The 27,717-nt window shown below is 40.8% G+C and overlaps 1 protein-coding gene and 1 pseudogene across 1 annotated transcript; one reads left to right on the plus strand and one right to left on the minus strand.

Moving 5' to 3' along the window:
• Nucleotides 1-1,398: 1,398 nt before the first annotated feature.
• FAM8A1 (family with sequence similarity 8 member A1) lies at nt 1,399-10,693 on the minus strand. Its single transcript, XM_030881337.2, has 5 exons — nt 9,845-10,693; nt 8,655-8,775; nt 6,921-7,044; nt 6,270-6,409; nt 1,399-4,821 (listed from the first exon to the last, which is right to left on the minus strand). Exons 1-5 carry the CDS (start codon nt 10,572-10,574, stop codon nt 4,677-4,679), a joined length of 1,260 nt encoding a protein of 419 aa, XP_030737197.1. The 5' UTR covers nt 10,575-10,693; the 3' UTR covers nt 1,399-4,676.
• An 8,732-nt stretch (nt 10,694-19,425) lies between these two features.
• LOC115866117 (small ribosomal subunit protein uS2B-like) lies at nt 19,426-20,804 on the plus strand (annotated as a pseudogene).
• The last annotated feature ends 6,913 nt before the right edge of the window (nt 20,805-27,717 follow it).

Genomic DNA, 27,717 nt, shown 5'->3' on the forward strand with positions numbered 1-27,717 from the left:
AAGGTAAGAAAGGCATACGCAGAAAGATGGAATCATCAGGTATGTTTATATAATTTGATTTACAAGAGGGTCCGTTGTTCTCACTGAATGTACATCAACATGCTTGGTGAGGTGGGCCAAATGTATATCCTGGGACCTGCTCACCAGAGACTCATGCATCACTGGGTCCAGGTAGGGCCCCAAATTACATGAGCACCTGGAAGACTTCTGATGCATGAGGTCCAGGCATGCCACTCTCAAGTGGTAGGTTGGTTTTTTAGTAATTTACAGTTTGGGGCACTGAGAAGTACAATTCAGACAACTAAAATAAGTCTTTAGCTATTTGTAAGAAATTTCTCTTGGAATTATTCACAGAATTAGGATTTTATTACTTGAAATAAGTGTTGGACTAGTTTTAGCAATTTGTAACCAGGCCATGAACTTCCTGGTTTAGCCTGGGGGAAAACTTATGCTTTAATTGTATCACTATGTCATGTGCTGGGCCTGTTTGGAAACTGGTGAATTTGGTACAGTAAAATTGATAAAAATGGGTGTGTTGGGTCTAGCTACACACACCAGCTATATGTACCATGTCAGAGCTTTCATTTCCTTGTAATATGGGGCAATTTTTTTTTCTTTTTTTTTTTTTGCAGTACGCGGGCCTCTCACTGTTGTGGCCTCTCCCGTCGCGGAGCACAGGCTCTGGACGCGCAGTCTCAGCGGCTATGGCTCACGGGCCCAGCCGCTTCGCGGCATGTGGGATCTTCCCGGACCGGGGCATGAACCCGTGTCCCCTGCATCGGCAGGCGGACTCTCAACCACTGTGCCACCAGGGAAGCCCTGGGGCAATTTTTATAAGCTTACCTCAGACATCCACTGTGGTTTCCAGAATGTGTAGTAGTTCATGGCTGAGGTCCTGACAGCACATTGTCTACAGGATTCAGACCACGCCACAGTTTAACTACATTTAAGTTTATCCTTTATTATCTTTGTGTTTCTCGAGGAACCTGTTGTGTGTCCTGTCCTAGTTTTGTTTGTAAAGGTCTGAATAGGGAACGCTTTCAAGACCAGACTAGGATTAAATTGCCCAGCTCAGTCTTCTACTAGCTACGAGACTCTGACTGCTGGTTCCTCATTTGTAATGTGGGTCCTTAGTATCTTGCACTGCGGTTGGAATGGTTAACAACTGTAAGGAACGGACAGGATTAGTTTAACATTAAAAGCTTAGTCATCTACAGCTAACTTCTGAGTGACTTGCTAAAAGAATATATCTCAAAGTGGATGATTTTTTTTTTGCTAGACCTCTATTTCTGAAAGCATTCATCTCCTGAAGGCAGAGAATGCTAGAGCAGCTGTATTTGGAAGCAGGAGATTCTGGAGCAAACCTCAAAGAAACAGGCAAAACACAAAAGCATTGGTGACCAGGTATTTATTGAGACAAAGAATACAAATTGGTGGCAAATTATTAAAAACAGAATGTTGAATTTTCATTTATAGGCAGGCCATCAGATACTGTTTGTGGATCAAGCCATACTATAATGAACTGCAAAGAAATACGCACACAGCTTGAGATGAGGAACTTTACCCAGGCAAGCACGTATTGCAAAGATTTTGGCCTTTGGTATGGGCTGGAGGGTGGGAAATGGCAAGTAACTGAAGTATTTGCCAGATTTTAGGAATACTGCTATTATTTAGGAATATTCTTTAAAAGGAACAGCAACCTGTTTTCATAGGGGTAAGTGTAGAATAAAAAAAGTTAATACATTCTCATCAAAAAGCCCTTTATTCCCAAGTAGTTTAATTTTCAACTCCTGTCTTCCTTTTGCTGGAAGTATTTATGCCTAAGTGAAACGCCCAAACAAGTCACTTAAGGGAAAAAAATCCTTCTTTTAGTTAGAATAATTTTTACCGTCATTTGAAACATTAAAGACTTTTATAAATTTAGACAAAGCCCTCAAATATAATGTTTTTTCAATCCTAAATATTTGGGAGAAACTAGGTGACTGTTTAGGGAGAAAGAAGTAACTTCTGAAGCAGTGCCACGCGAGTACCACACAGGTGCTGGCTTTCTCTCTAGCCACAGACTCCCTAAAAGCACAGCTTGCTTGCCGCTGCTCCCTCACCTAGCTCAGCCCAGCGTGCATTAGTATGTCAGACTTTTCTCAAGGTGCAGGAGCCACTCAGGCTGCACATTTCAAAACAAACAGGTAGAGTTTCTAGATGCCTAAATTAACCACATGACCTGTGGTTTTTACATACGGTATGTTCACTGAAATACTATTCTCAGCATAACTCCTAATTTTTGTTCCCTTATTATCTTGTAAAAGTGATGAATAATGTTAATACTATGAAGACAACTTTCTTTTTGCCTTTTTAGGCTGTAGAGCTTCAGTATGAGAATTCTGTCTTGACACAGAAAATTCAGCATTTCTGTAAATGAAATATAATAAAGTATACTGAAAATAGGGAGGCCCCAGCCCCAAGAGAAAAACATGTGGCTCCCCCTTCTTCCCCATTTTGTCATTTTCCCCCCAACTTGGGAATCAAAATCTCCCTAAGTGCTGAATTCATAAACAGACTTGGATTTTGTTGTAAAGGCAGACAAAGTAACACTTTTTACTTGATAGGGCTACACAGTGTAACTTGAATCCTGAGAAATGCATCTACATAGATATTAAAGTATAAAACAAACTGGACTACATATTTCCTTTTGTTTTACTGTATAAAAATAGCCTAAGTGGTGAACCATCGAGGAAATTATACATTAAAGGTGTATTCCAGAGCTACATGTCAGAAGGGTACGTTTCAACTCCAGTTCCCAGTCAGGGGCAAAGGGGGTTATACTCTGATGCTAATGTATACACTACTAATCGGTAAGTTTATGTAACATTTCCTAATAATTTCTCCTCTAATTTAAGAAGTTAGTGGATGGTTTGGGTTTGTTTACTGTGAAGGACCATAACACTTTCTCTTCCCAGAAACAGGTGAATGAATGATCTGTTTAGTATTTTGACACATTTAACCAATAGGCTTTCTGTGATGGATTTACTATAAAGTTATTTTGAAAAACATTGTTTATGAAAACCATGGTTCATGGTTTATGAAATTTTACAATAAGAAAAGGCATTAAGGACACTGTTAAGGTTTCTATAAGCAAATTGAAAATATTCACGTTTTAAATGTCCAAAAAAAAACCCACTTTAAAAACGGATATAGTAATAGCAAATGTATTTGCTGTTAAGACCAAAATAAAGCCTAGACTGATCCTGTAAGCACCCTAGTTATGAACTGTTCAACACAGTTTAGTGTTTTGGGGGAAAATAACAGATTCAGAAAATGCCTAAGAAACAAAACTTTTAGTTCAGATTATACCTCAGCACAGCTAACTGGGCCATCTAACAAAAAGCACATACATACACTTAAAACTCTACAACTATGCAATCGAAGAATAAATTAAAATGGCAATACACAAAGTGTTACTTAACATTTCCCTCAAAAACATCATCCCTGGCAGGCCCCAAATGAGCTGTTGGCCCACAGAACCAAAGAACTTGGAATAACATCTGGAAATGCTACTCTTCCTTGTTACAGAGAACAGTCCCTAACGGGAAAATTGGTAAGTATTTCACAGGCTACTAGTATTTAATCATGAAATGCTAAGATTATTTAATTCCTTGAACAATATAATAAAAGGAAACTAGTATGTGGATAACCTGTATATAAAGAGAAGTTATATTCAGAACACTGAAAAAGCACTAATACTTTCTTCATGCTGCGCACATACTGGGAATATTGTTTTACAGTAAATATGCAACAGTTTGATAGGACTGCTTTTCCCCACATATTTATGGTTTGATTTAGGGCACTGAAAACACTTGCACGTGAGTTTCAATTTAAATTTACAGTGAAAACTTACCCCTCCCCCCAACCCCATTAAAAGCAATCACTAACTTACCTTTTTCTTTAAAAAAACAAAAAAAAAATCAAGGATAAGATAGCAATATGACTTAATACTTTTTCATCATCATGCAAAATCTGCCCCCAAATACATGTTTAGGCATTAAGAATAGTTAGTTATAAAGTTACATCATTCCTGCAGTAAACTGCAGTACAGATTTTAAAATTTCAAGTCAGGGAACTGCTAGGCCGGCCTCACTTTCCCCTCTCTCTTGCAGCTAACTCACCAGCTCCTGGGATGGGCGCTAAGTGGCTTATAAAATGTGTGTCCCCACTCCCTCCCCGCAAAAAGCAAAGACAAAAGTTTCCTTAAGAAGTGTTAACTAAAAGATGAGTGTGTTCACAAAACACAACTGGACATTTTCCATCATTTTGGGATAAACCAAAATAAGCTTTTAAAGTTTCATTTGGAGATTTCAAAGCTGAAAATGCTTTCAGCAAGTTCTAATACCTTAGCTCTTAAGTATATACTGTCCCTTGTTGATTATGACACTACTTGCCTTCGGTTCAATCTAAAAATTTTAACACTTGAACTTAACAGGTTTTTCTTCTGGAAAAGTTCTTTCTTTGACATTCAAGTAAAATCAATACTTTCAGCATAGTCACCTGCATCACACTGGAGCGACTGCTTTAATTTCTAAATCATCAGTTAATGTAACCCAGGGATACTGATGGCCTTGATATATAGTTTAGTCTTGTCATTATTCCAGAGAGTATGGAATTCAGGGCTTTTTGGGGCATCATCTGACCCCATTTCTTTTTACCACAATGGTTCCTGCTACAATGTCATAGGCTGTTCGATTATGCTGAAAAAACAGCAGTGTGATGAAAGCAGGGAAAAAAGAAGCAATAGAAAAATTCTTGATCAAAGCTCGTATAGTGGACCTAAAAAATTAAAGCAAAAAAAAAACCAAAAAACAGATAAGTCGTATACCAACTACATATAGATTAATAGTATTCTATCAAGTTCAAGATGTATTTAAAACATATTCAGAGTATAATTAACAGAGTTTTAACCTTTGATAACTGAATTACTTTCAAGCAGCAAAGTATGATCAAACCACCAGGACTAGTTCTAAAGACTTTGTAACATAAAAGTTAGTTCGACTTTAGAACTTACACATGAAAAGCAGTAATATGTCTTAGAATGTGAACTAAAAGTTTACCGTATTTTCTAGTATTTTGACAGAAGACTAGAATATTCCCTTTACTACCCTTTCTATAGTCACTCAGTACCTCTATACTTTGTGTGTTTTCACCATCTTCTAAACTGAGTACACTTACGCAGTCCCATTTTCTACCTTCTGTGAAGAGCACCAGCATTTCAAATTACTGTATTTGTTTATCAGATCTTTCTCTGTGGGCTTCTGTGATTAAGGAAAGCTTTCAACAGTAGCTCAGAATGGAGAATTGTCCCACTAACATTAGATTTCTGCCTTTCGGTGCACTGAATGGTTATAGGATAACACAGCAGCTGAATGTGGGCTCTGAATCCAGACTGCTTGGTTTCAGATTCATTTTCTACCAACTATACTAGTTGTGTTACACATCTGTAATAAAAGGGTAATAGTACCTATAGTACCTAACTTAAATTAGTTAATACATATGCAATGTTTTTAAAACAGTGCCTGGTTTATGAGGTGCTCAATAAATATTAGCCATTATTGACTCATTAAACGTAACAGCCAGGATTATTAGAATCACAAAAATGTAAGGAAATTTTGAAGATGTGAGCAAATTCAAGGCTTTTTCTAGAGTCTCTTGTTTAAACAACCCAACTCTGAATCATTCTGGCAGCAATTCCAGCCAGTATCCTGTTTTGCTCAACTGATTACCACCTACTCACCTCCACAACTTCCATTATCACTATCTGTACCTTCCCCCAGAGCCAGATGCCAACAGCTAGCCATGAGTACTGGAAGTATTACAAGCTCTATCACTTAGGAGCAGGATGCACGCATGTATAGCTGTCAAAATTCTTATTGCCTATTCAAGATGGGATAATGACAGGTATTACCAAATGGAAGCTTCAAGGCACAGCAGTAACTAAACTCCAGTATCCACAGATCTAGAGAATAATAAAGCTAGGCCTGGAGCACTGATATAGAGAGTAGCCATGCCCAAATCCTCCTCATTATTGTGACCTACAGTTCATAAAATGCTTACCTTTGAAGATATATACTGAAGAGAAGTCTATAATCACTGAAAACATTCAAACTTTGTTTTAAACTTAATAAATGTAAGCCTATTATATGCCATGAAGAACCAACATCCTAAAAATACTTTTATCAAATGGTATAACTTATGAAAATAATTTTTAAGTAAGAACTTACGTTGTAATGCTAACATTTGAGGAAGGAATCACTAAAACCCGACTTGGCGCAATAAGCACCGACGTATCGCATGTCACAACTCGAAGCCCTAGCAGGAACTTCCCTGGGGTGGCTCCACCTGCTCCCCAAATGCAAATTATCTAAGGAAAGAAGGATAATTTTATAATAATTTACTGGCTCAACTATACCAATTTTAAAGGTAAATTTTCCTGCCGTATGATTCATGTTTTAAATTTTTCACGTTGGAAGAATTTCATAGAATACTTAAGGGTTAACCTTTCAATGCATTTCTGCAGGTCTCTAACATCTTCAATACCACAAGATATCTACTGTAATATTTCTCTATGACCCATTATATTTTTTAGCAAGTTGCTTCTATGGAAAGATGCATTTCAAGTTCCACAACCAACTTAAAATATAGTTTTGGACAAGACTGAAATGTATTACAAAGAAATGTATTACAAATGAAAAATGTCTCCATTCTGAAAGTTTTAACTTGGAAAGTATTATGTTAAAGGAAATTTAGAAAAAAATAAAGACATTTGACAAATACATGATTAAAAATAAAAATCTCCACTACTTTTTTGTCTTGGGCTGATAATCTAAAATTAGATCGTTAAATATTAATATTTGCTGAAGTCAGTAGCTTACCTCATAGAAACAAACTAATAATCTGTATATAAGCGCCACAACCATCATTTTCTGCAAGTCTTCCATTGATGTGTCTTCATCTATTTCTTCTATTATATAATGCATAGCAAACTTAGAGATATCCCTACAAAAAAATAGTTTTCGGTTACAAAGAATTAGTTACCAGAGCAGTTGCATTGATTTCTTTTTCATTAGTGTAAATCAAAAACTTTAATTGAAATTATAAACTAATCTTTAGGTTTCCAACTGTCTAGCTTCACAAAACATTCATTAGCTATTCAACAAATAAGCAGCACTACCCTGAGCAGGCGCTGTACTAGCCCCGGGGATAAAATGGCAAGTGAATTCAACATGGTCTCTGCTTTCACAGAGTTGCTAACCCAGCAGGTAGAGCAGAATAAATAATAATGAAGTGGGGAAAGGGCTATAATAGAGAACCATTGGGTACTTGGAGACACGTACCAGGCACACTTAACTTAGTGGAGGCTTCCCAAAAATGACATTTAAGGTGAGATCTGAAGGATGAAGAGAAGTTGGCCAGACTAAGAAGGGAGAAATTTCAGAGAGAGGGACTAACAAGAGAGAAAGCCTTTAAGCAAGAGTATGATGGAAGCTGTAGGCAGTTCAGTGTGGCTCAAATAACTGTGAGAGGTGAGTGATTAAGAAATAAGGGTATTTGTTAAAATATATGAGGACATTAGTAAGACTTACCCTGATGGCAATGAGAAACTACTGAAGGATTTTAAGGCAGGAGAGTGGCAGAATCAGAAGTTATGATCTTTTTGGTTTTCTATCAGAGACTGAATTGAGATAAAACAGGAGACAGTAAACTGAGATACCAGTTAGAAGACTTGTTATAATCCAAGCAAGTGATGGCAGTGACTGGACTAGGGAGAAGCAATGATGAAAAATGAAATTCTGACAGTGAAAAGGAAATGGTATGGGTTGAAGGTTATTCAAGAGACTGAACAGAGTTAGCTGGTACTTGATTGGATGTGTAGGGCATACGGGAGGGAGAGACAGGGAAGAATCATAGTAACATTCAGGCTCCTGGCAGGGGCCCTGAAATTTAATTACCAGGGTCTGAACTTGACTGTTGCTTACTGCCTTTGTAAATTCTGGGCTTAACTTTTTGTAAGCCCAAATTTCAATCTCTATAAAATGGAGATATTAACCTCTACTCTACAGTGGTGGCAAGGTTAAGAATCCATACAAAGGCTAGCACATGGGAAGTGCTCAGCAAGTGATAACCGCTATAATCTGAAAGGAAGATTATGCAAATAAATAGCTCACTTTGCAGTTCACTTGGAACTTGCCTGACAGTATACGCAGCCCCATTTGGAAATGCCATCTAGCTGATTATTAATAGTTCATCTACCAAAACCTCTTTATGCCTTTGTGTTTAGATACTCCACTCTGAAAATGATTGTAAGAGAAAAATTTGCAACTGGCCTAAGAAAATAGTGAATAAAATCAAACCAGGGTTGGAGGTTCCTTTCACCTACTTTTGATAGGTGAAATTCCCCACATCTTGCAGAATTAAGTATTTTTCTCTCTTTTGTAGTTATTTCTTAAAACCAACAAGAAAGCAAATCCAACAAAGCTCCTATAAAGAAATCACTGACACTGGCACACAGATTATCCATAAAGTCACTTGCAGGCATGAAAAAAAAATTAAAGCAAGATCTCTAGACAGTGGACATTAAAACCCTTCTGCAAATGGCCTTAACTTACTTTATTCCACTGAGGTGCATAATGCTTAAGACAATGGTTGCTTTTATAAAGAAGAGAATAAAGAAATCCACCATCTCTGCCATGAATCTGTGGGCCAAGGATGGAATAACATACTCTCTACCTGTAAATTAAAAAAAAAAAAAAAGTTAGGAAAACTAATCGTTACACATAGACCTTGGAACCCAAGCTAGGTAATGAATGTAAAGTCAAGGTGCAACTTGCTGATAAAAAAAATTTTATAACTGCAACAATTATTGGTATTGACTTCAATAGGGCATGTTATTAAAACAGCAACGCTACTTCACTATTTACTGAGCAGTTTAAAGCTTGTTTTCACCCCCTTAATGTTTAGAAATGCTTTCACAGATAAATTTCAAGTACTCAATACATTTCACTAGGGATTCAAATGAGGAGACTCCAGGTGATTACAAGCCTATGACACAAAATTAAACTTTTTAAGCAAAATATCAAGTGTAGACGGTACGAAGTAAATCCCTGAGCCCCTCATCTTACCCCTTATTTAGTTTGTCTATGTCTTTCTAACAAATCCAGGGATTATCAAGCTGCCATCCTAAATTCTGAATCAAATTCAGGCAACTAGGTCTTGTCCCATATTATCTGTGGCTGGATAAAGTAAACAAAAAGTCTAAATACACTAAAAAGTGTAAGTGATTCAGAATATTCTAATTCCCATACAGAAGTAAACAGACAACACACAAGATGAAGTCAAGGCCCAAAGGTTCATAATTCCATTTGCATTCCTGAAAATCTCCTTTAATATCCGTCAGTTCCACTGTCCCTAATTCATAAAAGTTATTAACTATAGATAATATAGTTAATACATCCATGTCTGGATGCTTTCCAGCATCATCAGTCAAAACTTCCCCTACCCCCAAGCCGGGTTTGCCGTCTGAGAGTGAATTAAGCTTCGGATCTCACTCCACACCGTGGAGACGAAGGCTAAGAGGACGCTTTGAGGAGCAAAGACTTCTTTCCACGTGGAAACCACCAGACCGGGGGGCCAGGGAACCGATTCGGAGCGCTAGGTCTAAGGGGAGGCGCACGCAGGTCCGCGCTGTACACCCTGCGAGCTGACGGACGCGCAGAAGCCGCGGCGAGCGCGGCAGCGGTGACAGCGGAGAGGGGCCCGCCGGCCCCGCCCCCAGGTCGCTCCCCAAAGAGCCTCTCACCTGCCTGCCGCCCGGTCTCGCTCGGGGCTCGCGAGGCAGCGGCGGGTCCTACCCTCGTCGCGGGGGCTGCCCGGGCCGGCGGCTGCACGTGAGGCGCGCGGGCTCCCGGGCCGGCGACCGGAGCCGAGGCGGTGAGGCCGGCGGAGGCCGGCGGCTCGGGCCCAGCGGCCGCGGCGCTCAGGAAGTAGAAGGGGTTGTAATAGCCCAGCTGCAGGGGCGGCAGCCCGGAGGCCGGGGCAGCGGCGGCGCCGGCGCCCGCGAGGTAGCTGGGCGCGGGCGGCTGGGGGCTGCAGTAGGCGGGGAAGGCGGCCAGGCCGCTGTGCCAGGTGAGGTAGCCGCAGTAGGACTGCCACAGCCACTCGTGCACCTGCCGGGAGTACTCTCGGGCACTCAGCCGCGCCGGCTTCTCCCGCGGCGCCGCCGCCGCCTCGGGCGCCTCGCAGCCTGCCGGTGCCTGCGAGCCCGAGCCGGGGCCGGAGCCAGAGCCGGAGCCCGCCTCCCTGCCATTCTCGGGCTCGCGCGGCGGCTCCGACTCCTCGGTGGCGGCCGCGGGGGGACCGAGGCCCGGGGCTGGGGGCCGGCCCGGAGCCTGGGGTTCGGCCTGCGGCCCGTCCCGGGGCCGTGGGGCGGCGGCGGGAAGGCCTCTTCGGGAAGGAACGGGCTCGTGGTCCCCTCCGCCGTCGTCCTGCCCGGGAGGGCGGCCTCGGGCTTTCTCCGGCCCCTCCGCCATCGTCGCCTCAGCAGCACGCTCGGCGGTCCTGTCACTGCGCCGTCTCACTCCCCCACTGGCCCCTCCCCAACGGCCCGGTAACCACCGCCGCAGCCGCAGGCGTCAACAATTCGCCACCGGAAGCGGAAACCCACCCCCTCGTCGGCGTCGCCGGCGCGGGGCGGAGCCAGGAGGCGGGGCGTGAGAGTGGGCCTTGGTGCTCAGAGCCTTGGGAGGCAGGAGGACTCCTCCCCGGCTGGGCGTGGGCTTATCCCTTGAGGGACCCAGACTATCACCGGTCCCCCAGACACACACCTCTTGTGGTTTTAATGAAGTTGGAGGCCCGAGGCTTCTCCAGATAATCTCACAGGATGTGGACTCAGGCTGCTCCGGGAGAAAGAGCTGATGGAAGAAGAAGATTTCAGAGAGAGGTCCCAGGGCTCGGCGCCGCCTTTTCTGTTTGGGACCGCGACAGTTTTGGTCTCTAGGCACAGGGCTTGTTACTTGTTTCCGCCTGCGTTCATTCCACTTAACTGGTCCTCGCCCATCTGTACTCAAGGTGATATGAGGCATATCCCCTTAGAGGATAAGAAATTAATAACCAAACCATACTGGGATCTATCAAGATAGTATGGCTCAGCGGCAGAGATCTTGATTGTAAGAGAAAAGAGGAGTTATGTTGATTTTAGAGCTAGACTCTGTCCTTATCCTGGAGCTGACCTGTGTCCATAATATCTTACTCGCCACTGCTGCAGACACAAGCCTACTTCAGCAAAATTGTGCCTTTCCTCAGACCGTTATCTCAACCTTTGGTGCCTGCCTTTTATTTTCTGTTAAGGCAAGGCCCCCGTTCATATCCCAGGGCTTTGGAGCCTCCTCTGAGAACAGAAGCCCAGGCACGATTTCCCCTTCCTCTGAATTATATATGGCGCCTTACATATGTATAGTTTAATACACCTTCCTATGTCCTTAAGTTGGTTAAGTGATAGGAATATATCTTTGTATCCCCAGTCCCATACAGGAGATCTGCAGGGGCCAGGTATCGTGGGTTATACTTGTTAACAATGATTCCCGTAATCACTCTTGACTTTGCTCTGGGAGATGAAAGTAAAAGGTTTAACTTTTGCCCTGAAGGAGCTAATGATTTGGTTAAAGGGAAAGACTTTCATGAAACACTCGAAGACCTATTTAAGACAATACCAATATAATATGAGTCCAAAATAAGGGAAAGATAATGGTGGCCTATTGCTAGAAAGGTTACCCTTACAGATGTGATTTTAAAAATCAACTCCGGGACTTCCCTGGTGGCGCAGCAGTTAAGAATTTGCCTGTCAATGCAGGGGACATGGGTTGGATCCCTGGTCCGGGAAGATCCCATATGCCGTGGAGCAATGAAGCCCATGAGCCGCAACTACTGAGCCCACGCACTGCAATTACTGAACCCGGCACTTCTAGAGGCCGTGCTCCACAAGAGAAGCCACCGCAATGAGAAGCCCACGCACCGCAGTGAAGAGTAGCCCCTGCTCACCGCAACTAGAGAAAGCCTGCACGCAGCAACGAAGACCCAACACAGCCAAAAATTAAAAAAAAAAAATCAACTGTGAAAAAGTTGTAACATTTACACATGCATTCCAAGTTTGGGTAGGGGAGGAAGGAGAAGCAGGAACAAATAAATGAAGACGGCATGGAATGAGTGTAAAATATTGTGGTTATTGGAGACACTGGTCTTTGTTTTGCATACCACTGATTAGGTAGCACCTGGCATAGTGCCACTCACATAGCAGACATTTATATTTATCAGCACTCTTTGCTGCTTTATCAGAAATCCAATTGTAACTGATTTAAGAGAGAAAAAGTAAATGAATTTATTGACTTGCATAGAAAGTTCAGGAGTAGTTTAGGTTTCAAGGATATCTAGTTACAGATAATCATAACAGCTTCAGGAATCACCTGTTTTTCTTTCTTTGACTTCGCTTTTGAGAAAGTAAGAGTGTTTCTGTTTCAGTGATAAACCTAATTCTAACTGGCTTAAGCAAAAATAAAATTATTGCCTTTTGTAATCAACAAATTCAGAGGTTCTACATAATAGAAAAAGGTTCAACAGTACATCTAATAGGCATTCCAAAGAGAGAAAAAGAAAGAATGGCCAATAATTTTCTAGAATTGAAGGAAGATGGCTCTTAACATTGAAGAAGCACATCAAGTCTTAGGAAAATAACATATACATATAACACATATATGATGAATGTAAGCAAAGAGAAAAATAATGATCTTAAATAGCAGCAGTTAAAACGTAATCTAACTAGAAAGAAATGACATTTAGACTGGAAGCCATATTGTCAAAAGTAAAAATATGCCAAAGATAGTGGAACATATATAGTACAGAGTATATAACTATATATAACTATATATATATATAAATAACCTGGACAACGTAGTAAATCATCACTCAAGAATGAGGATGTGATGTAATGCACCACTGCTAATCCAAACAACACCCTGGATCAACCCTAGTCCTTTCCCATCATACTCAGCCAAGGGCTGAAGTCTCAGGGATATAAAAAGGGAAGTATTCATGAGTCAAAAATATAAATGGACTCTGGAAAGAGGGCAGTACATGAATCTTGAATCTCCATGAATCACCACATCAAAACAGACTGTATAGTGAAACCAAAAATGCATGGGGCAACATTTACAACTAAACTAGGTAACAGATAACTCCACAAACCCCAAAATACAAGTGTGGGACCAAACCACAAACGCAAAATTGCATAGTGTTAATGCCGAAAAAAATCAGATAAAAACTGTGAAGATATTAAGAAAATTATATAAGACATGAAAGAAAAATCAGAATAGGGACTTCCCTGGTGGTCCAGTGGTTAAGACTCCATGCTCCCAATGCAGGGTGCATGGGTTCCATCCCTGGTCAGGGAACTAAGGTCCCGCATGACGCGGCAAAAAAAAAAAAAAAAAATCAGAATTAAAAATACCTCAGAAATAAAGTAACAACTTGGGAAAGAATTAGAAGTAAGAGAAAAAGTGGTTTCAGAAAATACTGAACTAGAAGGAACACAGGAGTAAATACAGATGGTGCCCAAGAGAACTAGAATTTGAAAATGAGATTTTAAATAAATATAGAAACAGAAATGATTTTAGAGAAAAGATAAATATTGAAGATAGGTAAAGAAAATCCAGTGTACGGATTAAGAGTTCTTGATAAAGAAAACCAAAGCTAGCTAACAGAATACAACGCATAATTCAAGAGAACTTTTCCTGAAGTAAAATACATATATTCTATTTATATATATTCACATATATATTCATATATACATTTACATATATATTCGAAACCTCACACTGAAAGAGTATACTGTGCGCCTGAAAGCACTGAGCGTGAACAAGATGTATTCTAGTCAGTAAAATTACTAGACTTTACGTTTTGAAAAATGGTCATTCAGGCCAAAAAAAATTTATGAGAGAAAATTGGATTACCATAAGACTTCAACATTAACACTTTATGTGAGGAGAAAATGGTGAAACATTTAAAATATTCAAAGAAAGAAAATGAGAACCAAGTACCCTGTATCCATCAAAACTGACTTGAAAGTATAAAAGCCTTGGGGCTTCCCTGGTGACGCAGGGGTTGAGAGTCCGCCTGCCGATGCAGGGGACACGGGTTCGTGCCCCGGTCCGGGAAGATCCCACATGCCGCGGAGCGGCTGGGCCCGTGAGCCATGGCCACTGAGCCTGCGCGTCCGGAGCCTGTGCTCCGCAACGGGAGAGGCCACAGCAGTGAGAGGCTCGCGTACCACACACACACACACAAAAAGTATAAAAGCCTATTGGTTATCAAAATGAAAGGGCTCAGACTGTTACTTGAGTGCTTCCTGAGGGGTGAAGCTTGGCAACAAAATTACTGACAGTGACAGAAAGACAGTTAGTGAAACTTTCAATATTACTTGTAGAACCAAGACTAAATGAGGCTTTGTTTCAGTCAGGGTCAAGAGAAAGAAACTACCCAATAATTTGAACAGAGGACATTTACTATGAAGAATATTAATGGAATTGGAATAAAGGGAGGCTGACTAGCAAAAGGCAAAGAGAATTCTTACCATATAGGAACAGTAGATACAGGGAACAGCCACCACTCCTGAACTGAAATAGAATGGCCAAGAAGCACCCTTGCCCCCATGCCCCATCCACCTCCTTTTTGGAGAAGGCATGACTGTGGCTCCCTGCTGTGGCCTCAGTGCGCCCCGTTAGAAATCCTCTCTGGAGTTCTTGGAGAACTAGCCACAGCAAGGTGCCTTTATCAGAATTCACCGCAGAGTGCCCAGAGAAGCCACTTACAGGAAGGTGCTATACCAGCAGTACACCACTTCATGAAGCCATCTAAAAAACGGTGTACTGGGGAAAGCTGCCCTGGGAAGCTGCCACTTGTTTTTGGCTACTGGGCGCTGCTGAAAGGAACCACACACTCTGCAGGAGCCCAGGGAGATTAAGTACAGGAGAATCAGAAAGAGAAGCCTCTTCCTCCTCCAGTGCCTCCCTGCCCCTACTCCGGCCCCGCCCCCTCCTTGCAACAGTACCTTCTGCTAACAAAGCCTAACATTAAACCAGCTGATATGGGAGAAGTATTTATAGAGTTCAGCTCCATTATTGCACAGCAAACAAAGATTTGGAGCTGAGAGCCACAAAAAGTATAATCTGAGATGGATTTGTATTCTGAAATATTGGTACAAAATTACTGTAAAACTGGAAAGGAGTTTGGGAGGAGCATCGACAAAAATTTAACTTTTCAGTATATTGATGGTGGCAATATTAGTATTTTGAGAATGTATGTTTAATATGGGGTAAAATGAGTAATTATCATTAGTATGAACTATCTATCTAGTTTCCTGCATCTTTTCAGTAGCAGTGCTCATTTTTATCATCTGGAGTGTGGTTTTGAAATACCAAGTCCCACTTAAAGAAACAAAGGCTACTTGGAGAAATGGGTGATTCTTGATCTGGGGTAGGAAATGTATAGAATGAGCATAAAATATCTTGACATACTGAAGAGCAGAGGAACTATTAAAGACTTCTAGGGTCATGTCCAAAGGACACAGGAGCCAACTTGAAGAGGCTCCCCATTGGCCAAAGATGGGACAATTTGAGTTTCAATAAGGGTAATAATTAGAATGGACTGAAACCCATTAAATAAGTTTAAATACATAAATTCATAATAATAATGTAGTCTTACCAAAGGGATTAAACCTGAATCTGATCAAGTTGAATCTGATCAACTGCCAATTTACAGGAAATAGAGGACAAAGACACATTGAAAACACCATGAGCGTGCAATCTGCAAAATCCAGACTGTGGGGAACCCTGCAATCAGACAGCTGAGTTCAACAGATAAATTGTAAGAAAAAGAAGGGGGAGAACCAATAGATTAAAGGAGACTTAAAAGACATCAATTTATCCTAAATGATACATTAGAACAGTTAGACTAATTGGTATTTTCAGGACACTAAAATCTGTAACAAGACAAGGATGCCCACTCTCACCACTTCTATTCAACATAGTATTGGAAGTCCTAGCCACAGCAATCAGGAAAAGAAATAAAAGGCATCCACATTGGAAGGGAAGAGGTAAATTTGTCATTATATGCAGATGACAGGATACGATATATAGAAAACCTTAAGACGCCATACAGAAACTACTAGAACTGATAAACGAATTCATCAAGGTAGGAGGATACAAGGTTAACATATAGAAATCAGTTGCATTTCTTTACATTAACAATGAAATACCAGAAAGGGAATGTAAAAAACCAATCCCTTTTAAAATCGCGTCAAAAAATAAAATACTTAGGAGTAAACCTGACCAAGGAGGTGAAAGACTTATATTATGCTGAGAACTATAAAATATTAATAAAGGAAATTGAAGATGACTCAAAGAAATGGAAAGATATCCTATGCTCTTGTATTGGAAGAATTAATATTGTTGAAATGGCCATACTACCCAAAGCAATCTACAGATTTAGTGTGATTCTTACCAAATTACCCATGACATTTTTCACAGATCTAGAAAAAATAATCCTGGGCTTCCCTGGTGGCGCAGTGGTTGAGAGTCCGCCTGCTGATGCAGGGGACACGGGTTCGTGCCCTGGTCTGGGAAGATCCCACATGCCGTGGAGCGGCTAGGCCCGTGAGCCATGGCCACTGAGCCTGCACGTCCAGAGCCTGTGCTCCGCAACGGGAGAGGCCACAACAGTGAGAGGCCCGCGTACCGCAAAAAAAAAAAAAAAAAAAAAAATCCTAAAACTTATATGGAACCATAAAAGACCCAGATTCGCCAAAGCAATCCTGAGGAAAAAGAAAAAAGCAGGAGGCATAACCCTCCCAGACTATAGACAATATTACAAAGCTAACAGTAACCAAAACAGCATGGTATTGGTACAAAAACAGATACATGGATAAATGGAACAGAATAGAGAGCCCAAAAACACACACACACACCTATAGTCAATTACTTTAACAAAGGAGGCAAGAATACACAAAGGAGAAGAGATAGTCTCTTCAGCAAGTGCTGTTGGAAAAGTTGGACAGCCACATGTAAATCAATGACATTAGAACACACCCTCCTCCCACCATACACAAAAATAAACTCTAAATGGCTTAAAGACTTAAATATAAGACACGACACCGTAAAACTCCTAGAAGAGAACATAGACAAAACATTCTCTGACATAGATCGTACCAATATTTTCTTAGGTCAGTCTCCCAAGGCAATAGAAATAGAAACAAAATTTTAAAAATGGGACCTAATCAAACTTACAAGCTTTTGCAAAGGAAAAGCAAAGGAAACCATAAATTAAATGAAAAGACAACCTACAGGCTGGGAGAAAATATTCGCAAATGATGCGACTGACAAGGGCTTAATTTCCAAAATATTAAAAGAGCTCATATGACTCACTATCAAAAAACAAACAACCCAATCAAAAAATGGGCAGAAAACCTAAATAGACATTTTTGCAAAGAAGACATACAGATGGCCAACAGGCACATGAAAAGATGCTTAACGTCACTAATTATTAGAGAAATGCAAATCCAAACTACAAGGAGGTACCATCTCACAGGGTCAGAATGGCCATTATTAAAAAGTCTACATATATGAAATTCTGGACAGGGTGCAGGGAAAAGGAAACCCTCCTATACTGTTGGTGGGAATGTAAATGGGTGCAGCCACTATGGAAAACAGTATGGAGATTCCTCAAAAGGCTAAAAATAGAGTTACCATATGATCCAGCAATTCCACTCCTGGGCGTATATCTGGACAAAGCTATAATTCAAAAAGAAACATGCACCCCAATGTTCATAGCAGCACTGTTCACAATAGCCAAGACATGGAAACAACCTAAATGTCCATTGACAGATGAGTGGACGAAGATGTGGTACATATACACAATGGAATACTACTCCCCCTTGTGGTTGCCAAGGGGAAGCGTGTGTAGGGGAGGGAAGGAACGGGAGTTTGGGACGAGCAGATGCGAACTATTATGTATGTAGGATGGATAAACAACAGTGTCTGTATAGCATAGGGAACTGTATTCATTATCTTGTGATAAAACATAATGGAAAAGAATACGAAAAAGAATATATATATGTCTAACTGAATCATTTTGCTGTACAGTAGAAATTAACACATTATAAATTAACTATACTTCAATTAAGTATTTTTTAAAAGACATCAAATTAAAGAGTAAGACTATATTATAGTGTCTAGAGGTATACTTAAAGACATTTTTAAAAGTGGTGATTATCAAAGTCAAGATAGTGATTACTTTTGGGGGAGGCAGGTGGTTTGTGATTGTAATGGAGAACACAGGCTTCTGGTGTGACTGACAAAACTCTTGATTTGGGAAGCGAATACAAGTGTGTTCACCTGTAATCAACCATCTGTTTATTAACCAAGATGTTAATGAAACATTTTAACCAAGCTGTTAATGAAAGTGACAAAAATGGAGAATTTTTCACTCAGACACCTAAACTCTAAAGGGTATATACTTTAGTAAGAGGGAAATGGAACTCAAAAGCAAGGAATGAGATGCAAAAAGAAATGACTTTGAGTAAATTAGATCCTGAAAGAATATAATTCCTGAGTTAAATGAATTTGAGAAAGAGAGTCTGGAAAAGCATAGTGAATTGACCACATTCACTCATTTTCTTTCCAAAACACCCACTGAAGTGAAACAAAGGAATAGTTATAAACTGACAAGGTGGCTGCAGTTTTGCAAGACAGTAGGTCATTGATTTGAGGAGAGGCTCAGAACTTGAAGGTATAAGGTACTTTGGGAAGTGGAAAGTGCTTACAGGAAGCTGATGAGTAAAAATCTGTATGCTGAATAGTGACTCCTTATCCCCCATTTTTTTCCCATTCCTCTTTTTGAAACTCCATCAGCCAAAGCCATGCCTCCTAAACTAGATACTGGAGTATTATTCTTTCGAGAAACTGAATGGTCCCAGAGAAAGCCTTCTATATGTTGCCATTTGGAGGCCCAAGAGCAAAAAGTTTGGTTTACCAGCTTATCACTCTCACCTGAAACCTATTAGTATATAAAAATAAGTGTAGAAAGAAGTCCCCCCAAACAAACCTATTAGTCACCCAAACAAAAGTGAAATCTATAAATATGAATTGCAGAGAATAATATTGATGAGTATTTGACAATTAAAAAAATAGTTGGATAGGTATACAGAAAACCAAACAAATTTTTAAAAGAAAGGCAATCGTTAATACCGGGAAAAGCAAGCCTTTCTGTGTTACCCTAAAAGGGGTCCATATGGCATTGTTCTGAGTTCCCATCTTAACTCAAAAGGAAACTATCACAATGTCCAGAGCCCCCGATAGCCTGAAAATGAAGGAGGAGGGTGTCCTCAAATTCCTTGCAGCAGGAACCTACCTTGGTGGCATCAACCTTGACTTCCGAATGGAATACAGCATCTGTTACCGAATCGGGTTCATTTTGCGGGATGTGCAGCAAGCCGAAACGCTGAGACACTGCAGTTTGCAGTCAAGAGAGGGTTTGTTCACAGGGCAACCAAGTGAGGATACGAGGATATGGGCGGACAAATCTCAAAACCGCCTCCCTGAAGGGGAGCAGGGCGGTCTGAGGTGTGGGGAGAGTCGGGAAACGTGATTAGAAAAAGGTGCGGTAATCGTCGTTCTGCGCAGGCGTAATAAGCTACAGGCCTCCTCACGTTCCAATGAGGAGGCACTCAGCACAATCTGAGGGTGGAGTCTTCAGCCCTCTGATGTCAAAGGTCACCGAGGGGGCACTCGTGCATGCCCTGTTGGAGGGTGGGTGGTCCTAACCAGGTTTAATCAGCTCAGATGGAACTAGACACAGCTGACTCCAAGTCCCAAGTTAGGCTACCTGCTGCTTGGAGGACATGCAATTAAAATAACCTTGATTAGTGAAGGCAGATGAAATGTATTTAACTCATGATTACCTATGGTTTCATATCTGCAAAAAGTGATGACATCTACATCATAAATCTGAAGAGAACCTGGGAGAAGCTTCTCCTGGCAGCTTTTGCTGTTGTTGCCATTGAAAACCTGGCTGATGTCAGTGTCACGTGAAATACTCCAGGAATACCGGCCAGTGAGCTGTGCTGAAGTTTGCTGCTGCCACTGGAGCCACTCCTCTTCCTGGCTGCTTCACTCCTGGGACCTTCACTGGCCAGATGCAAGTGGCTTTCTGACTTCTAGTGGTTACTGATCCCAGGGTTGACCACCAGCCTCTCACAGAGGCGTCTTATGTTAACCTGCCTACACTCCTCTGTGCTGTGTGGACACGGCCGCACCACGCACCAGCGGGAGAACTCACTCAGCTGGTCTGATGTAGTGGATGCTGCTTCAGGAAGTTCTGCCCATGTACGGCACCATTTCCTGTGACCACCCCTGGGAAGTCAGGCCTGATCATTACTTCTACAGAGATCCTGAGGAGAGTGAAAAGGAAGAGCAGGCTCCTGCTGAAAAGGCCGGGACCCAGGGAGAATTTCAGGCGGAATGGACCGCTCCAGATTCTGAGTTGACTGCTACTCAACCTGAGGTCACAGACCGGTCTGAAGGAGCACAGGTGCCCCCGAGTCTGTCCAGCAGTTTCCTGCTGAGGACTGGAGTGCTCAGCTGGCCACCAAAGACTGGTCTGCAGCTCCCACCACTTAGACCACTGAATGGGAAGGAGCAACCACTGAGGGGTCTTAAGCTGTTGTACAGACCAGCTTAAGACTATTTCTTAAATAGAAAATGGAAATAAGGGTGGTGGAAAATAAACAGTTAAATAACAGAATAGCAAAAAAAAAAAAAAAGAAAAGGCCCAGGAAAGGAAACATTAATCATAATTACTACTTGGCTTATCATTGAATAATATTTACAGAGTCATAACAATATCAATACTATTATTTTAACCAAAATTTGTGATGTATTTACTATGAGAGAACAGAGGAAGAGAGAGAATAGAGGAAGTGGGGAAAGAGATAAGTCGGCTAAATGCTGATCTCCTTATTAATACAAGTCAATAGTTGACATCTAAAACTGATATATAAAAAAATCAAAGTAAACATATTCTTTAGAAATACGGAAGCAATGAGGTACCACATCACACCAATCAGAATGACCATCATTAAAAATCTATAAATAACAAATGCTGTAGAGGGTGTAGAAAAGGGGACCCTCCTACACTGTTGATGGGAATGTAAGTTGGTACAGCCACTATGGAAGACAGTATGGAGGTTCCTCAGAAAACTAAAAATAGAATTACCATATGATCCAGAAATCCCACTCCTGGGCATATACCCAGACAAAACTCTAATTCAAAAAGATACATGCACCCTTATGTTCATGGCAACACTACTCACAATAGCTAAGACATGGAAACAACCTAAATGTCCATCAACAGATGAATGGATAAAGAAGATGTGGTACATATATACACTGGAATATTACTCAGCCATAAAAAAGAACAAAATAATGCCATTTGCAGCAACATGGTTGGACCTAGAGATTATCATACTAAATGAAGTAAGTCAGAAAGAGGACAAATACCATATGTTATCACTTATAAGTGGAATCTAAAATATGCCACAAATGAACCTGTCTACAAAACAGAAACAGAATCATGGACATAGAGAACAGACTGGTGGTTGCCAAGTGGGAGGGGATTGGAGGAGGGATGGAGTGGGAGGTTGGGGTGAGCTTTTATATGTAGAATGGATAAATGACAAGGTCCAACTGTATAGCACAGAGAACTATATTCAGTATCCTACGATAAACCATAATGGAAAAGAATATAAAAAAAGGAATGTATATGTATGTATAACTGAATCACTTTGCTGTACAGTAGTAATTAACACAACACTGCAAATCAACTATACTGCAAAAAAAATTTTTAAATACAGAAGCAAACGTCAGATGAAATAGCTAAAAGAATGGAAGGTACATAGGGTCACCTTCGTGGAAACTAAATGAAGGCCCCCCTTCTCCAAGACACATAAACCTGTAAGAAAGTTATTTTAATATCTTGATTTTGTAAAAGCAAAACCAAAAACACTATCGGACTTCCCTTGTGGTCCAGTGGTTAAGACTCCACGGGGGCTGGGGGTTCGATCCCTGGTTGGGGAAGTTCTGCATGCCACGCAGTGAGGCCAAAAAGGAAACACAAACAAAACAAACAAACAGACAAAAAAATCACTGCCATTTGCAAGAAAATAATGTCTGTGCTGTAAATACACCTGCAAGGGTTACGCAGTGCACTCTCTCCACGGCAACAAGCCTGCTTCCAGGGAGCAGAATGGGGTCTGCAGTGGGGAAAGGTGGGGCAGAGTATTTCCAGTTTTCGTCTACAGTTTGATTTTTTTAAACTATGTATATCTATTACTCTGATGGCAAAGAAAGAAAAAGTGAAGGGAGGGGCTGGCTTCAGGTATGGCTAAATAGAGAGGATTCAAGTAATGTCTTCAGGATCTGGATTCTCTCAGCAACGCAAACCCTCCTGTTAGGATCAAAAGATTGCTTCAGCCTTTACTTTCTGTGTTCCTAGTCTTGAGAAGGAGTGAGCTTTCTAGGGGTGAAAAGTTGTGGGTCGATACATGGAGCCTGGACCAGTTAAGTGGCAGGGAAGTCACTGAAAACAAGACAACAGCAGCAGGAAAGAACATTAACAGAGTCAAATAGGAAGAGAAGATTCAAAAAAAGGAGAACATTTAAAATATAGCAGAAAAGTCGAGGAAAAGGAAGATGGAGAAAAGACCACGACATTGACGAAGACATTGCTGACTTTGAGAGGATAGTTCCATGGTGCAGTGGCAGCCCAGTCATTTTGTTACAGTGGTTTTCAAAGTCTGGTTCCTGGACCAGCAAACAATAGCAACACCACCTGGGAACTTGTTAGAAATGCAAATTCTTGGGTTCCATGTCAGACCTTCCGAATCAGAGACTCTGGGCCCGGGCCCCACCAAGCTGTGTTTTAATAAGACCTCCAGTTGCACGCTAAAGTTTGTTGGTGGTGTGAATTGGTAAAATCTCGATATAGGACAATTTAACAATATTGGTCATAATTAGAAATGCATATACCCTCTAACTCAGGATTTTCACTTACAGCAATGTGCCCTACAGTTATTTGCATGCAGACAAAATGACATATACAAGGTTGTAGCATTATTGATTGGAAACTAAATGTCCATCAATGGGGACTGGTAAACTCTACAGTGCTGCAGCTATTCTATACAATGCTATGTAGCTATAATAAAAATGAGGAAACTCTTCATGCACTGATGTCCCCCAGATAAATTATACCCATATCTCCAGATTAAGTTGCAAAAACAAGGTGCAAAATAGCATGTGTGGTGTGCTGTCATTTGTGTAAAATAAGAAAGGAACAAAATTTTATATATATATATATATATATATATATATATATATATATATATATATATATATATATAAAATGCAATGACTTTATGTATGTTGACAAAACCTCTGGAAGGACAAATAGGAAATAATATGGTTATCTACTGAGGGGGATGGAAACTAGGTTATAAGGAAAAGGGTGAGAGGGTGCTTGAACTGTGGGACTTTATCACTTAATCAGAAAACATTTATTTTGAAATTCTCCAATGAATTCATCTCTGTATTACTCTACAGCAGGTTATCATCAATTTTATTTTTTTGGCCGAGCCTCATAGAGTGTGGTGGGGTCTTAGTTCCCCCACCAGGGATCGAACCTGGCCCAAGCAGTGAAAGCACCGAGTCCTAACCACTGGACCACCAGGGAATTCCCATCATCAATTTTAGTGCAGACGCTACAACACCGCCTACAATGGCCTCCCGGCCTCCAGGGTTCTCTAGTCTTGACCTGCTCCAATTCATTTCCTACACAGTTATAGGAAATGTTATATCTGCCTCTAAACCCAGATAATCAGTAAAGAGAAAGACAGAGTCTTTGATACCTTACCCGAGTCCAGCAACTCCTCTTCCCAGGTGATCCAAGCTGGAAAAGATGAATCCCCATCCAAGGTGACCAGGTCTCTGTACAGATCACACATGTGGAAACCTCCACAATACAACTGCATTAGAAGGCAGCACAGAGTTATACACATAAAGTATCAAGGGGGCCATTTTATTTCTTCTTCTGTAATTGTTATTAAATATTTTGAATTTCAGATCCAAACTAGAAAATTTTACTTTAAACACATTTGATATTTTTAGTTAGTATGTAACAAGATCACAGAAAATAGGCTTTATATCTTTACCTAACCCTTCTTACTCTGACATCTGAGGTTTGGGAGCAGAGGGAGAGGAGAACAGCTAGTGTTTGGTTGTGTAGTGACAGCTTCTGTGTGTGTGTGTGCGTGTGCGTGTGTGTGTTAAGAACACTTAACGTGAGATCTACCCTCTGAACATTGCAAGTGTACGATACGATATTGTTAACTATAAGCCCGATGTTGTACAGCAGATCTCTAGAACTCTAGTCTTGCACAACTGTCTGTTCTACCTGCAAGAAGTGTGGATCCAGAGGGCTTTATATAGGAGGTGATTTTGAGCTGAGTTGAGTCATATAGTTATTTATTATAAGGACATAGTAGGGAAGGTTACTCCAGGGAGAGGGAGGAACAAGGCTAAAATCGTGCAGAGAGCTAAGCTGATACTATGGTCTGGAGTAAAGGTAAATCTGGAAAAGTAGGGACGGGCTGGATTATGAAGGGCTTTTATCCCTTAGGAGGGAGTTTGGACTTTATCCTGTAGACAACAGAAGCTGTTGAAGACTTTTTTTTTTTTTTACAGTGAAATATGCAGATCTTTATTATACAGTGCAGTGAGTTTGGGCAACTGTGTACACCAAAGTAACTACCACCCCAGTCAAAGTACAAAGCATTTCAACCCAGAAAAGTCTCCTGGGTCCAGTGGTGTGCAGGAGATAGCTCCCACACAGGCAATTCCAGACATCTCATCCCCATATCCTGTTATCTTAAAGAGGGCCATGACGGGAAATCAGCAAATACTACAAACCAGAGATTGCCCCATGCCCCCCTGCCCCCGAGAGCCAGTTTTCCAGCAAACTGTAGCTCATGCTCCTTCTCAGTCAATCCTCCATGCCCAGAGAGGCAAATCAACATAGGTTTACTTTTGCTTGTTCTTGAACTTCACGCAAATGGAATAACATTTCGTATCTTTTCTTCCAACAAAATGATGTCTGTGAGATTCATCAGTGTTGTGATTTATTAGTAATTTGTCCCTTTCTGTTGCTAAGCACCATTCCAATGTACAAATAAACTGTATTTTTTCTAATTTCTTGTTGAAGGACATTCATTTGTCCTTTGACATTCAATTTGGAGCTATTAACTTTTATTTATTTTCTTTACCTTTATGGAGGAGTAATTGACAAATAAAATTTTTATACTTAAAGTGTATAACTTGATGATTTGATGTACAAATACATTGTGAAATGATTACCAAATTCAAGTCAATTAACATCCATCAGCTCACAGTTAACTCTTTTTCGTGTGTGTGCTGAGAACACATACAGTCTACTGTCAGCAAATTTCAAGTGTACAATTCCATATTATTAACTATAGTTACCACGCTGCACATTAGATCCTCAGAATGTATTTATCTTATAACTGAAAGTTTGTACCCAATTTTTAAAAGGCTACTGTAGGGCTTCCCTAGTGGCGCAGTGGTTGAGAGTCCGCCTGTCGACGCAGGGGACACGGGTTCGTGCCCCGGTCCGGGAAGATCCCACGTGCTGCGGAGCGGCTGGGCCCGTGAGCCATGGCCGCTGAGCCTGCGCGTCCGGAGCCTGTGCTCCGCAACGGGAGAGGCCACAACAGTGAGAGGCCCGTGTACCGCAAAAAAAAAAAAAAAAAGCTCCTGTAGACATTCTTGTGCAAGTATTTTCATGATCATATGTTTTCGTTCATCTTGGGTAAATACCCAGAAATGGAATTTATGGGTCATAGAATAGGTTTATTTTTAACTTTGTAAGAAAGTGCCAGAAAGTTTTCCAAAGGGGTCGTAGTGCACAAGCAATGTATGAGAGTTCTGGTGGCTCCAGACACTTGCCAGCATTTGATGTCACAATGCCTTTTTACATTTAACCATTCCAGTGTGTATGAAGTAATATCACTTCATAGGATTTTGATCTGCATTTCCCTGAAGACTAATTATATCACACATATTTTTGTGGGCTTGTTAGCTATTCCTTTATCTTCTTTGGTATTGTGTCTGATAGAATTTTGCAGAGTATTTGATAGAATTCATCAGCAAAATGATCTGGGCTTGGAGTTGTCTTTGGGGAAGGTTTTTGATAATGAATTAATATCCTAAGTAGATATTCAAGTTTTCTAATTCATTTTATTCATTTTGGTAAGTTGTGTTTTTCAAGGAATTTGTCCATTTTTTTCTAAGTTGTTGAATTTATTAGCCTAATGCTTTACTTTTCATAATATTCCCTTATTATCCTTTTAAAAAATTTTTTAAATTTAATTTTATTTACTTTTTTATACAGTAGGTTCTTATTAGTCATCAATTTTATACACATCAGTGTATACAAGTCAATCCCAATCACCCAATTCATCACACCACCATCCCCACCCCACCACATCTTCCCCCACCTTGGTGTCCGTACGTTTGTTCTCTACATCTGTGTCTCAACTTCTGCCCTGCAAATCGGTTCATCTGTACCATTTTTCTAGGTTCCACATACATGCGTTAATATACGATATTTGTTTTCCTCTTTCTGACTTACTTCACTCTGTATGACAGTCTCTAGATCCATCCACGTCTCAACAAATGACCCAATTTCGTTCCTTTTTATGGCTGAGTAATATTCCATTGTATATATGTACCACAACCTCTTTATCCATTGGTTATAGGATTTGATTTTACTGTGATTGCACCCCTCCTACCGTCTCATTGTGGCTTCTCCTTTGTCTTTGGATGTGGGGTACCCTTTCTGGTGAGCTCCAGTGTTCTCCTGTCAATGATTGTCCAGCAGCTAGCCGTGACTCTGGCATTCTCACAAGAGGGAGTGAGAGCATGTCCTTCTACTCCGCCATCTTGGTTCTGTGTGAGCTGTTGAAGACTTTTAATCAGGGAGATAAACCTGGTCATATTTGTCTTTTATGAATATCTCTCTGGTAGTCCTGTGGAATATGGGGTGGAGAGGTGCCAAATTGGAGACTGGGACACATTTTTCTTTAATTTCAGAGACTGTGATATCCTTCCAGTAAGTTCCTCTGACGTGGAAGTTAGCAAGTGCTGGTTTATGATCCTTCTAGCTAAAGAACCTTAATTGGATTCAGCCATTAAGAGGTCACTGATGGCTTTACCTGAGTAGTTTCTTGAGGTGAAGGGTGAAAGGTTGATTGAAGAGGGAATGGAAGGTGAGGAAGTAGACATAGTAATTGTATACTAAACTTCTGGGAGTTTATTTTGGAAGAGAAGGTGTTAGGGAAATAGCTAATAATTTTAAGCCATGTTTGAAGCTGCGTTTTGCTAAGATAACTGAAAAGAGAGTTCCTAAAAATCAGGCAGCTATGAATCTGTGGTTTTAGTGTTGATTTCTCTAATTTTTAGTGATATTTAACTTATCAACATATTTCAACTGTTCTTATTAGTA

This window comes from Globicephala melas, chromosome 11 (assembly GCF_963455315.2).
Source record: "Globicephala melas chromosome 11, mGloMel1.2, whole genome shotgun sequence".
Lineage (NCBI taxonomy): Eukaryota > Metazoa > Chordata > Mammalia > Artiodactyla > Delphinidae > Globicephala > Globicephala melas.